Genomic DNA, 14057 nt, shown 5'->3' on the forward strand with positions numbered 1-14057 from the left:
CATGAGAGATTACTACAAGCAACTCTATGCCATTAAAATGGACACAACGGAAGAAATGGAAAAATTCTTAGAAAAGCACAACCTTCCAAGACTGAACCAGGAAGAAATAGAAAATATAAACAGGCCAATCACAGGCACTGAAATTGAGACTGTGATTAAAAATCTTCACACAAACAAAAGCCCAGGAGCAGATGGCTTCACAGGCAAATTCTATCAATCATTTAGAGAAGATCTAACACCTATCTTTCTCAAACTTTTCCAAAATATAGCAGACGGAGGAACACTCCCAAATTCATTCTGTGAAGGCACCATCACCCTGATACCAAAACCAGACAAAGATGTTACAAAGCAAGAAAAATTCAGTCCAATATCACTGGTAAAAATAGATGCAAAAATCCTCAACAAAATACTAGCAAACAGCACATTAAAAGGATCATACACCCTGATCAAGTGGGGTTTATCCCAAGAATGCAAGGAGTCTTCAATATACACAAATCAACAATGTGATACACCATGTTAACAAATTGAAGGAGAAAAAACCTATGATCATATCAATAGATTCAGAAAAAGCTTTTGACAAAGTTCAACACCCATTTATGATAAAAACCCTCCAGAAAGTAGGTATAGAGGGAACTTACCTCAACATAATAATAGCAATATATGACAAACCAACAGCCAACATTGTTCTCAATGGTGAAAAACTGAAACCATTTCCATAAGATCAGGAACAAGAAAAGGCTGTCCACTCTCACCACTATTTTTCAACATAATTTTGGAAGTTTTAGCCACAGCAATCAGAGAAGGAAAAGAAATAAAAGGAATCCAGTGGGATGGGGAGAGTGGGAGGGAGGGAGACGCAAGAGGGAAGACATATGGGAACATATGTATATGTATAGCTGATTCACTTTGTTATAAAGCAGAAACTAACACAGCATTGTAAAGCAATTATACCCCAATAAAGATGTTTAAAAAAAAAAAGAAATAAAAGGAATCCAAATTGGAAAAGAAAAAGTAAAGCTGTCACTGTTTGCATATGACATTATACTATACATAGAAAATCCTAAAGATGCTACCAGAAAACTACTAGAGCTCAGCAAAGAATTTTGTAAAGTAGCAGGATACAAAATTAATGCAAGCAAGAAACCTCTTGCTTCCTACACACTAATGATGAAAAATCTGAAAGAGACACTAAGGAAACCCTCCCTTTCACCGTTGCAAAAAAGAATAAAATACCTAAGAAGAAACCTATGTACAGGGACAAAAAAACCTGTATGCAGAAAACTATAAGACACTGATGAGAGAAATTAAGGACCATACAATCAGTGAGAGAGTTATACAGTGTTCTTAGATTGAAAGAATCAACATTGTGAAAATGGCTATACAACCCAAAGCAATCTACAGATTCAATGCAATCCCTATCAAACTACCAATGGAATTTTTCACAGAACTAGAACAAAAACTGTCACAATTTGTATGGAAACACAAATGACCCCGAATAGCCAAAGCAATCTTGAGAAAGAAAAACGGAGCTGGAGGAATCAAGCTCCCTCACTTCAGACTATACTACAAAGCTACATAATCAAGACAGTATGGTACTGACACAAAAACAGAAATATAGATCAATGGAAAAGGATAGAAAGCCCAGAGTTAAACCCATGCACATATGGTCATGTTATTTTTGATAAAGGAGGCAAGAATATATGATGGATAAAAGACAGCCTCTTCAATATGTGGTGATGGGAAAACTGGACAGCTACATTTAAAAGAATGAAATTAGAACACTCCCTAACACCATGCACAAAAATAAACTCAAACTGGATTAAAGACCTAAATACAAGGCCAGACACTATAAAACTCTTAGAGGAAAACATAAGCAGAACATTTTATGACGTAAATCCAGCAAGATCCTTTTTGACCCACCTCCTAGAGAAATGGAAATAAAAACAAAAATTAAAAAATGGGACTTAATGAAACTTAAAAGCTTTTGCACAGCAAATAAACTATAAACAAGACGAAAAGACAATCTTCAGAATGGGAGAAAATATTTGCACAGGAAGCAACTGACAAAGGATTAATCTCCAAAATATACAAGCAGCTCATGCAGCTCAATATCAAAAAAAACAAAGAGCACAATCCAAAACTGGGCAGAAGACCTAAATAGACATTTCTCCAAAGATATACAGATTACCAACAAACACATGAAAGGATGCTGAACATCACTAATCGTTAGAGAAATGCAAATCAAAACTACAATGAGGTATCACCTCACACCAGTCAGAATGGCCATATCATCAAAATATCTACAAAAAATAAATGCTGGAGAGGGTGTGGAGAAAAGGGAACCCTGTTGCAATGTTGGTAGGAATGTAAGTTGATACAGCCACTATGGAGAACAGTATGGAGGTTCCTTAGAAATCTAAAACTAGAACTACCATACTCCCCAGCAAGCCCACTACTGGGCCTATACCCTGAGAAAACAATAATTCAAAAAGAGTCATGTACCGCAATGTTCTTTGCAGCACTATTTACAACAGCCAGGACATGGAAGCAACCTAAGTGTCCATCGACAGGTGAATGGATAAAGAAGATGTGGCACATATATACAATGGAATATTACTCAGCCATAAAAAGAAACAAAACTGAGTTGTATTTAGTGAGATGGATGAACCTAGAGTGTGTCATACAGAGTGAAGTAAGTCAGAAAGAGAAAAACAAATACTGTATGCTAACACATATATATGGAATAAAAAAAATGGTTCTGAAGAACCTAGGGGCAGGACAGGAATAAAGATGTAGATGTAAAGAATTGACTTGAAGACACAGGGAGGGGGAAGGGTAAGCTGGGACGAAATGAGAGAGTGGCATTGACACATATACTCTACCAAATGTTAAATAGATAGCTAGTGGGAAGCAGCCGCATATTATTGGGAGATCAGCTCTGTGCTTTGTGACCACCTAGAAGGGTGGGTTAGGGAGGGTGGGAGGGAGACCCAAGAGGGGGGAGATATGGGGATATATGTAAGCATATAGCAGATTCACTTTGTTATACAGCAGAAAATAACACAACATTGTAAAGCAATTATACTCCAGTAAAGATGTTTTTAAAAAAAAAGTACCACAGATCCGGTGGCTTAAAGAACAGAAATATATATTCTCATTGTCTGGGGGCTAGAAGTCTAAGATCCAGGTGTTGGCAGTGTTGGTTTCTCCTGAGGCCCTCTACTTGGCTGGCAGATGGCCGCCTTCTCCCTTTATCCCCACATGCTTTTCCTTTTGTGTGTGTCTCTCTTCTCAAAAATACACCAGTCAAATTGGATTAGGGCCCACTCATATGGCCTCATTTTAATGTAATCATCTCTTGAAAGGCCCTGTGTCCAAGTACAGTCATATTCTGGGGCACTGGGGGTTAGGACTTTAATACACAAATTTGGGGGGAACACAATTCAGCCCATAATAGTCTCCTTGCGTTTTCCATAGCCACCTCTTCCCACACCTCTGTGATGGGCTCCTTCCTGTTTGGAAAGGAGCCAGGAACATGGATTTTTCCCTTAGAATGAGTGAGCACACAAGGACCTAGACTTCAACAGTGGGGGTGAAACAGAAATAAGGTTCTCTGTTGCCTCCTACCCTGCAGAGGTGGGAGGACAAGAAGATTTGCTATCCAAAGTGGGTACATCACCTGGAGCAGAGAAGGAATGGGGTCCTGGGAGACTGCTGTGTCTCAGGGGCTGGGTGTGACTGGTCTGCTCAGAAGGATATGCTCAGCAGGTGTCCTGGGGCACGTTGGTCAGGCAGTGCTTTGTGGCCACGCTGGAGAGGGGAGGGAGAGCAGGACCCTTTCTCTATTTGGGAACCCACTAGGTTCCCTTGGGATGGACACTCACTGAAAGGGCACAGGCATTCGGAGGCTGAGCCCCCAGACAAAAGTCACCACCTCATGCTTAAAAGTACACAGCAGGCAGGCAGCACATCACTCTTCCACGTGGTGAGTGGCAGTAGCTCCCAGCCCTGACTACAGAATTATAGTCATGTTTTAACTGGCAGCTTTATAAATAAGGCCTCGGATCTTTGATGATTGGTGGAACTCTCTGGTGGTCAAGAAAGTGCTCTTAAATGATGCTGCTTTCTCCGTGTGGGGAGGGAGTATTAGTGCTATGGACAAGGATCGAGGGACCACGTGACAGTGCTATGTGCTCAACATGCAGACAACTGTGAGCTATTCCAATGAAAGAAACAAGGCATTCACATCAGGAGAAGAAAGTAATAGTAATACTCTGAAGAGGTGCAGGCTACAGCCAAACGTGTAATGTTAAGGAGCCATGCCTCAGGGAGATGGGAGGACTGATAGATGAGATGAGGGCCTCCAGGTTTGGGGACAGCACGGGTGAAATGGGGAGGATGAGGGTGTATGCAGAGTGTCTTGTCACATCGGGAACAGATGGCTGTGGTAAGGGGTGTGTTTACAAGGAATCAGATGGTCAGCTTGGGTTATAAAGAAAAGAGCCTTAAGTATCATGCAAAGGAGTTTAAACTCAATTCTTAGACGAGTAGCCATTGTATGCTTTTGAGTAGCAATGGTAGTTGGAGAATATAACATCCAATGGAACGCTTTAATCTGAAAGACAAGTTTAATCTGAAAGCAGTAAATATGTAGCTGAATTCCAGAGGAAGGACAGCTATTCAAGAGAGGGAATGTTGAAAAGGCGAGCAGGCGGATGTGGAAAATGTCCACAGGGTGTAAGAGGGGAGCCTGCTTCGCGATGGGTGCCCTTTCTACCCCTCTCATGCCCCTGCTGGTCCTCCATTCATTTCCCACTCTCCCCTGCACTGCTCCCCACCACAGGGGGCTGACTCGAAAGCCTGCCTTTCCAGGTCCCTGGTCACCTGGCCTTCTGCTGGGTTCAGCCAACCTGAGGCACTTGGAAGATAAGGACAGAAGGGAGGGAGATTTCCCTCCTATTCTCTTGACTGTTAGCATCATCTCCAGCAGCAGCTGTGTCTCCTCCATTCCCTTGCTCATCCTGGATTGGGTCCACCTGACATCCACAAGCGACTCCTGGCCCAGATCCACGAACACCATGTGGTCCATTGGGTCTTCCCAATTTGCATCATGCTTGCAAAATTTAAGCCTCAGAGCTCCTCTCTTGCAGAAGCTCCTTCCCAGGCCCCAGGGAAGGTCATAGCAGTGTGTGAAATTTGCAAATACTGCTATCTCTTCCTCCTCTGATTCCCCCATTACAAGTTGCTCTTGTTGGGTGCAGGTAATTGTGGACCCTAAGGGAAGGTGGGGCTGGGGAAGCTTTCAAGCTGTGGTTAGTGGGTTAGGGTTCCCTGCAACTTCCATATACTATGATGATCACGGGATGAGCAAGACCCAAGCTCTGTCCCAGAGTGATTGTTTCTCAAGGTCCAGGACTCCCGAAGTATGGGTGGCTTGGAGGAAAGTCCTAGAGCCCAAGTTCAAATGCAGAATCCGCAAACTTTATATAAAAGAAACTTGAGGCTTTTCCCCATTTAGCAGAGGCCCAAATATGCACATGATATTTCCAATAATGAATTGTGAGTTTAAGTAAACTTTTAAAAATCTGTTAATAATAAAACATTTTGTTTCATTATACCAGAGGAAGTAATAATTTTTATTCTCTCTCTCTCTAAAAAACTAACATCATAAAACATTGCCATAGAAAGGTGTGACCAAAGAACAAGCAAGCAAAAGATATAGGACTTGTGAGTATGATGAAAGTGGGCCAGTTAGCAAATAAAAATAAAATCTATTTTTCCCAGGTTTTGTGATTTTTGTGGCATTTGCAATTTTTGAATATTTATGTTTTTTTCTCATTCAAAATAAATGTATATATTTTATTTAATATTATATTTATATTTATATATCCTTTTCTTAAAAAGAGCCCTAGGTTACATTAGTATCAGGTGACAAGTCCTGGACCTGCTCAGGAGGGCACCATGTTTCCCTGTTGCATCTTGAGGTTACCTGGTTTCCTGATGCTCCTATGGGTGATCCTTGTAACAAATACTTTTCACAACCCACTCTCCCTGAATTGGTGTCACTCCTCTCAGCTTTGATATAGTCCTCCCTGATGGATACACCCATCACCTGTCCACTTTCTGCCCAGTGGTTCCAGGACCAGATGGGAGGCCTGGTCCCTGCAGAGCCCCCTGTACCACCTGGGTGGGCCTCTCTGGCTTCCTGGAGGCGGCCCTCATATTGCCTGGGTGCCAGGTGGAGCATCACACCCTCTCCACATGCTGTGGGCCCAAGCTCCTGCAGGCAAGGATATTGCATCTGTCTTTATATAAACATAGCCTCATGTCCAGCACAGAGTAGGGCTTACATGTTGGAGTGCGTGAATGGCTTCCAAAGACTGGAGGAGCCTGGGGTTAGTGGGAAGGATGTTCAGGGAACTCAGGGATGAAAACAGGGCAGGTGCAGCCCCGGAGGCTGCAGATCTGGAGGCAGGGCTGGAGCAGGTCTCTGGGGGAGAAATGGAGGCCAGCTGTAAAGCCTTGTTTCCTATGATGAATTTGAGGAAGTAACACCAAAAATATATATTTGTTATGCTTCCATACCTGATAATGAAGAAATAAAAATCATTTTATTCTAATCATCATTACATATTATACATTTTTAACTGAGGCATTTGAACAAAGTCTAACCGGCATGGGCCTGTAATTTCCATTTTACAAAGAAAGCTGCCAGTGACTTCCAATACTAAAGGATTTGTCTGTCACCTTCCAGGCGATGACCTGATGTGCTGGGATGGAGGGAGAGCGCCTGTGCCCTGGAGTGTGTGTCTCCTGTAACCTCCTGTCTCCAAGTCCCTGTCTTTTATTAATCTATCATCTTTCCATATGGCCCTCTTCTTTGGTAAAGGAAAGGAGAAAAGCATTAGAAAATAAATTTCTAGTGTTCTAGAAATTACAGAGAGATAGCATGAAGAATCATAATTTTTCTTCTGTTTTGTTAAAATGCTCCACACACTGCTGGCCTGTTTAGGAATCATTGAGCCCTCCAATTATTAAAACAAATTATCAGCATAGGCTCTCCACAAATATGAAGGTTTAAGTTGGGGATGTTGCACATTTTTCACCTGTTGCAGTTATTAGTATTTCAGACACATTAATTTCACAGTTATTTATGAGTTATGTAAAATGTTGTTTTAGATAGACATTGTAAGAATGATTTTTCTTTCCTCTGCAGGAAAGATGATTAATGCAGTTACAAAGAAAGTTTATGAGAGACATAAAAATATTACTTTGTGGGTGGCAAGTGTTTCTCCAACATTTAGTCAAATGTAAACACAATAAAACATCCACACCAGGCACCAACGCACACCATCCACATTCTGTCTTCTTGAGTTGGCGTTTGTGGCAGGACTTCAGAATAAAGAGAGAATCCCTCCAAACCCTGCAGACCCTTCCTTAGGGCATCATGGTGTGAGCCCTTTCCTTACAGAAAAATAGTTCCCCTACAGAAAAATTACTTTCAGCACTGAAAAGCTAACTCCAGGCAGTGATGTGGAAATATAAAATGTTAGAGGTGGAAGCATTCTTATATTTAATCTAACCCAACTCTCCCATTTTACAGAGGAAGAATCCAAGGCCAAGGAAGGTGAATAATCTCACACAGTTTGTAAGCAGGGCAAAAGTGGAGTGGATGCCCACACCGGTGTTCTTTCTTCACCGCCTGGTGGTGGTTCCCATATCTGGCAACTAGATTGCAGCTGCTGCAGCTGCTCTCACTCACATCCAGGGAAGCAGATTTTTTTTTTTAATTTGTGGACATATAGTTGATTGACAATGTTGTTAGTTTCAGATGTACAGCAAAGTGATATGGCTACATATATATATGTGTATATATATATGTATGTATGTATGTATATATGTTCTTTTTTACATTCTCCTCCATTATAGGTTATTACAAGATATTGAGTATAATTCCCTGTGTTATAAAGTAGGTCCTTGTTGTTTATCTATTTTATATATAGTAGTGTGTGTACGTTAATCTCAACCTCCTAATTTGTCCCTCCCCCACCCCTGCTTTGGTAACCATAAATTTGTTTACTATGTCTGTGAGTCTGTTCTTTGTAAATAAGTTCATTTGTATCCTTTTTTGGAGTCCACATATAAGTGATACGATATTTGTGTTTGTCTGGCTTATTTCACTTAGTGTGATAATTTCTAGGTCCATCCATGTTACTGCAAATGGCATTATTTCATTCTTTTTTATGGCTGAGTAATATTCCATTGTGTGTGTGTGTATACATACATCACATCTTTATCCTGTCACTGGATGGTTATTTCCATGTCTTGTCTATTGTAAATAGTGCTGCCGTGAACACTGGGGGTGCATATATCTTTTTGAATTATGGTTTTCTCCAGATACATGCCCAGGAGTGGGATTCCTGGATCAAATGGTAGTTCTATTTTTTTTTTTCGGTACACAGGCCTCTCACTGTTGCGGCCTCTCCTGTTGCAGAGCAGAGGCTCTGGACGCGCAGGCTCAGCAGCTATGGCTCACGGGCCCAGCCACTCCGCACCATGTGGGATCTTCCCGGACCGGGGCACGAACCCGCGTCCCCTGCATCAGCAGGCGGACTCTCAACCCCTGCGCCACCAGGGAAGCCCTCTATTTTTATTTTTTTAATGAATCTCCATACTGTTCTCCACAGTCGCTGCACCAATTTACCTACCCACCAACAGTGTAGGAGGATTCCCTTTTCTCCTGGGAAGAAGATTTTGACTATATAGTTTGGCACAATTGGTACTTAGCAGCTGTGTGACTTGATGAAAGTTACTTAACCTCTCAGGCCTCGTTTTACCCCCTAGCAGAAAATCATTATTGTCTGTCTTAATAGTTAGTGTGTGGTGGGTACAAAAGCATCTGTGTCTCATGGGGTGTCTCATGGGAGTGACTTTAGGTGATGCTGCCTAGCTTGATATATGATTTACCCTTCTCAGATCTGCATTTTATTTATTATTTTATTTTGCGGTACGCAGGCCTCTCACCACTGCAGCCTCTCCCGTTGCGGAGCACAGGCTCCGGACACGCAGGCCCAGCGGCCATGACCCACGGGTGCAGCCGCTCCGCGGCACGCGGAATCCCCCCGGACCGGGGCACGAACCCGCGTCCCCTGCTCAGCAGGCGGACCTTCAACCACTGCGCCACCAGGGAAGCCCTCAGATCTGCATTTTAAAAAGTACTGTGAAGGGACATAAATGGGGATGGAAAGCAGAGAAGATAAGTAGGGAAAGGGCGTAAAGAGGAGGACTATTTGGTCATCAGGAGACTTTCTGATTTTTCATTTTTAAACAATAAAAAGACCCACTTGGAAATTTTTACTTGGAGTCCTTTGGTAACTTTGGCAAAATTATTGAAGTTTTCTGAGTTTCAATATCCCTGATATAATATAGGGATTTTTAAAAATCTGGTTGGTTTTAGATTCTTTCCAAAATACACTTGAGGCCTTTACAGAAAACAGTCTTTACTGGCTATCATTACCCACATGATTGGTGGGCCTTGGCCCTGTTGAGAACGTCTTTATCCTTCTCTCCTTATTCCTTTACCCAATAACCCAGTGTTAAAGGGAAAAAGGAAGTAATTTGTTTAGATACCTATATGTGATGTACTGGCTATTCTCACAGCCTGAATTTTATTTAAAGTTTTGAGTGTGTTCTCATGTTCTCTGTTCAAATATAGTCTCTATTTTATAGTCAGCAATCATCATTGTTTGGCTAAAATCTTGCCATCAAGGAGGTGAGGGGTCTGCTCCCCTGCCCCATTTGGCTGAATCTGTACCACAGCATTATTCCTGCTTCTCAAGAGTGTCTTTGACCTTCCTGCTTCTTGTGTTCAGGGCCCTAGCAAGGGAGGCACCTATCTGCCCAGCTCACTCCTGTACCTCACTGAGGTCTTGTTCTAAGTCACCTCAGTGAGGACCGCAGCCCCCACCCCTGCATCCCACTCTCTCTATCTTTTCACCTACATTACATATCTGGTGTGAATCATCTGAACACTGATCATGTGGGCACAGTCTCTCAGGGCCTAAAATGGGAGCATGTGAATCTATCATGTGCCCACAAGGAGGGATGCTGCAATACTTGGTGAATAGTACCAATGACCACCATGATCTGTCTTTAGCTGCCAAATGTTTTGTCTCTCCCTCATCAGAACAGACACACTCCTCCCTTCTTCAGTTGAGGTAACCCCAAAGGTCCACCCTGTCCCATCCCCAACGTCATGGTTACCTGTATGTGTACATCTTCACATCAAGTTTGCACAAGGCTTTCCTTAATCCACTGACCTCTAAACTGAAAAGAAAAGCTATCTAACCCACACCCACATATAGAGTATAGCTACAAGGATGAAGAAAGGCCAGGATAATCACAATCAACCCACTGGTTTGCAGCAATTCTGAGACCCCAGTGGGCAGATCCTGAGTGGACTCTCTTCCCTGGGAAGAGAGTGTCTTTGATTAAGCTTCAACTCTGTTCCCAGAGTTGGGCTCCCAAGAACTCTTCTCCTTGGCTCTTGACTCCATTGTCTGGGAGTTTTCCTTTTCCATTAACTGTTCTGGCCATGGAAAAGTTAACATTGGAGAATAAGCCTCCTTTGGGGTCCAATCAGCTTTTCCAAGCCACGATCTACCCATCACAGAAAAAAATGCAAGAGTACATCTAAGTCTCAAATAGTCACAGACATTTTTTCCTGACTTGAGGTTCCTTTGGCAGTAGAACTCTCTCAAAACCTAGCCAGCCTCTTACCTGATAGGCCAGTTTAACAGTTGCATAGATCTTGTGTCAACATGATTCCAAGATCCATGGTATGCCTTTGTTTTCAATGCCACTGCCTCTACCCAACCTTTTGCCTTCACTCTCACCTTTAATTTTTCTCTTAAATTAAGTACAGACACCTTGGTCCTATCAGTGTTCAGTGGAAGAGTCATATATTAGTCACTTGTCCTTGGAGCCATATTTGCACAAAGATTTTGCATCATGACAACTTAACCCATTTAGAGACTTTTAGCAATGGGTCTGATTATTTCTGCAAAGGTGAGTTTCAATAGGCTTTTAACAGTCAAAGCATTTCTTGAGTCTTTGATTTACTGATAGGGTGAGAAACATTTGCTTCTTCCATTCCTACAAGAATCAGTGTTTGTTTTATCTTTCTTTTCTCTTTTTTCAACTAAAGAAAAACACACAACCTAAAAGTTGCAAGTTATTATCTGGGGATCTTACTGAGGACTTAAGCCTGGGAGACAGCCTTTCAGATAGCTCTGAGGAACTGCTCTGAAGAGTTAAGGGAGAAGCCAGGATACATAGACTTTTGCTGGGAAAAAATGTAGTCAAACATCAAAAGATCACTGCTAATTACAAAGAACAGATATTTCAGGTTAATGATTTTGGTGCTATTCTATGTATGGGAAGATGTAAGAATCTAGGTTCATTGACATTATTCCTTAAATATGCATTTAACTATCTAGGGCCAGTTTCCAAAGCACAAAATACTTCCTGTTATTCTCCATCCTGAATTTCCCTCAGGGCACACCGCTACAGGGGCTGATGGCTTGGTCCTTGTAGAACTGGAAATTGGGGCAACATTCTTTGCTTACTGGAATGGCAGGCAACAGTCCCTGTTCATACTTTCATAACTGCTTTCAAACCAGCCAATTATCCTCTGAGATAATTTCTTTCTTGTGTTAACTTACCAAGCATAGTCAATAGCAGTCAATGCATCCGACATGTCATGTTTTTTCACCTTAATTGTCTGTTTAAGGCCTGTTTTCCCTGACAGGAATATAAGCCCCGTGAAGGCAGGGGCTTTTCCTATTGGCACAGTTCTGGGCCTTCAATGGTTTTCAGGGCCTGACATAGGGGATAAGTTAATAAAAGGCTGGATTTGGTCTGTTGAATTACCTGTGTCAAAAAGGTTCTTTAAATCAGAAACTCAATGAAAAGGATAAATATGGGATTTGTTGAAAATTACTGAACTCTGTAAAAGTAATTCATTTATAATATCTAATATGTAAAGAAACTATGAAAGATATTTAAATCATTAACAATCTTCCTCTAGCTCCTCCTTACTATGGATCTAAGGCTAATCCTTTAAAACTGTGATTATGGGAGAAGCCTCTGAGGTGGTCCAGGCTCAAGACATTTCTCCATGTCTCACAGTGACGTCAGCCCCATCCTGTATCTAAATGCTGTAAATACTGGGGTTGCTTCCAGTTACAGAAGTAATTTGAGTGCCATCAGCCCTTTATCAGAATCAGCATTCGGCTTGGGTGTCTATCAGCTCTATTTTTTTTTGTCATTGCTTATTTTTTGCTTTTTGATTTGCGTTGTATTATCTGAGAAGGCTCTTGAGTGAAAATGATAATTATTATCTGAGCTAATACTTTCTGGATAATTTGTTTTATGCCAGGCACTAGAGCTTTTTATTTAACTATTTATTTCCTTCCATATAACCCCTTTAGGAGGTAGGCACTACTATTCTAACCATTTTACAGATTAGAGAATGGTAGATTTTGCTACCTGCCAGAGCTTGGACTTAGGGATATAGGAGAGTCTGCATTTATGTTCTGAATTGTATTCTACTACCTCTTGCCCCCTCACCACACTTTATGTGTTTATTACAATTTATTATTTACAGAACATTTTCACATATGTTATCACACTGTTGACAAATAATATCTGTTACCTTTATTGAATGTCCATCACGTTGATCCAGGCACAGTGTTAAGCACTAACAGAAAGGGATGTGGGCAGGTGAGGATGCAGACATAAGGAGAACCATACTCCTGAGAAAGAAAACAAAGCCTGCAGAAAATCCACTAATAGAAATGTCTTGCCCCTCCTTTTGCTCTGTTTCAGGAATACCAAATTGATATATTTTTTGCCCAGACCTGGACCGACAGTCGCCTTCGGTTCAACAGCACAATGAAAATACTTACTCTGAACAGCAACATGGTGGGGTTAATATGGATTCCAGATACAATATTCCGCAATTCCAAAACTGCAGAGGCTCACTGGATCACCACCCCTAATCAGCTCCTCAGAATTTGGAATGATGGGAAAATCCTTTACACTTTAAGGTGAGATGCTACTGATGGTCTGATATTGGCGACTTTAATTTAGATCATTGTAGGAATGGGACCCTATTTTTCATTGCTAAGTTCTATCACTTCTCATGTTCAACATGCTACTGGGTCTTGAGGAAGTTTTTCCTAATCCCATGTTATGTATAAATAAAGACATACAAATGATCTGCAATGAATATAAACTCCTTCCTTCATCAGAATCCATTTCTGCTGTAAGTGCGCTGTGGAAATTATCTTTAATATGTTTAATCCACAGGACCATTCAGCTAAGAAAATAAAGATGTCTTGGTGTACTAATTGAAAAATGAAATTATAGCCAAATTTGAGACCACAAGGAACAAAAGAGCACAGATGGTGTTCCCTAATGCATCCCTAATGGAAGTTGCAGCTACCTTGTAATGAGTCCTCTTGGCTGTCCTCACAGAAACCCAGCAAAGTAAGAGGGGCTGTGTTTGAAAGATGTGAATAAAACTACCTGCCCAAAGTTTCCATCGGGAACTAGTGTTACCCGGGTTTGAACTTGGGACTGTATCTCTCAATAGTCTCTCCGCTAGGGAGATCTGAGTCTAACTGAATACATGGCTGCAACATACCATAGAATGCCCTGCACCTAAACCAGTCTTTCTGCTCACCCAGCGTTGGGATCAAGGACAGTGGCGTCTGGACCCTGCTCTCCCAGCGTCTGAGCCCTCTCCAGAGCACTGGACTGAGTGCCTTGTGCTGATTATCTCTGTCTCACTGGCTTTGCTGCTTTACAGCTGCTTCCTGCACCTCCTGTCCTGTTCCTGACACAGCCTCTCCTCATTCTGCTCCTCCTGCCTTAGGACTTCCCCATCACTTTACCCACTTTCCACTTTCCTGCTGACTTAGCTCATCCATTCCTAAGACTTTAAAAGCCATATACACGCTGACGATTCATTCCCACATTCATTTCCAACCCCA

General features: G+C 41.8%; 1 protein-coding gene across 1 annotated transcript in view; it reads left to right on the plus strand.

Moving 5' to 3' along the window:
- GABRG3 (gamma-aminobutyric acid type A receptor subunit gamma3) overlaps positions 1 to 14057 on the plus strand; it is a 596953-nt gene that overhangs the window by 483511 nt on the left and 99385 nt on the right. The window contains exon 4 of the mRNA XM_065872132.1: positions 12889 to 13109. Within this exon, the coding sequence (XP_065728204.1) occupies positions 12889 to 13109 (221 nt within the window). The remainder of the gene's footprint in view (positions 1 to 12888; positions 13110 to 14057) is intronic.

This window comes from Phocoena phocoena, chromosome 2 (genome assembly GCF_963924675.1).
Source record: "Phocoena phocoena chromosome 2, mPhoPho1.1, whole genome shotgun sequence".
Taxonomy (NCBI): Eukaryota; Metazoa; Chordata; class Mammalia; order Artiodactyla; family Phocoenidae; genus Phocoena; species Phocoena phocoena.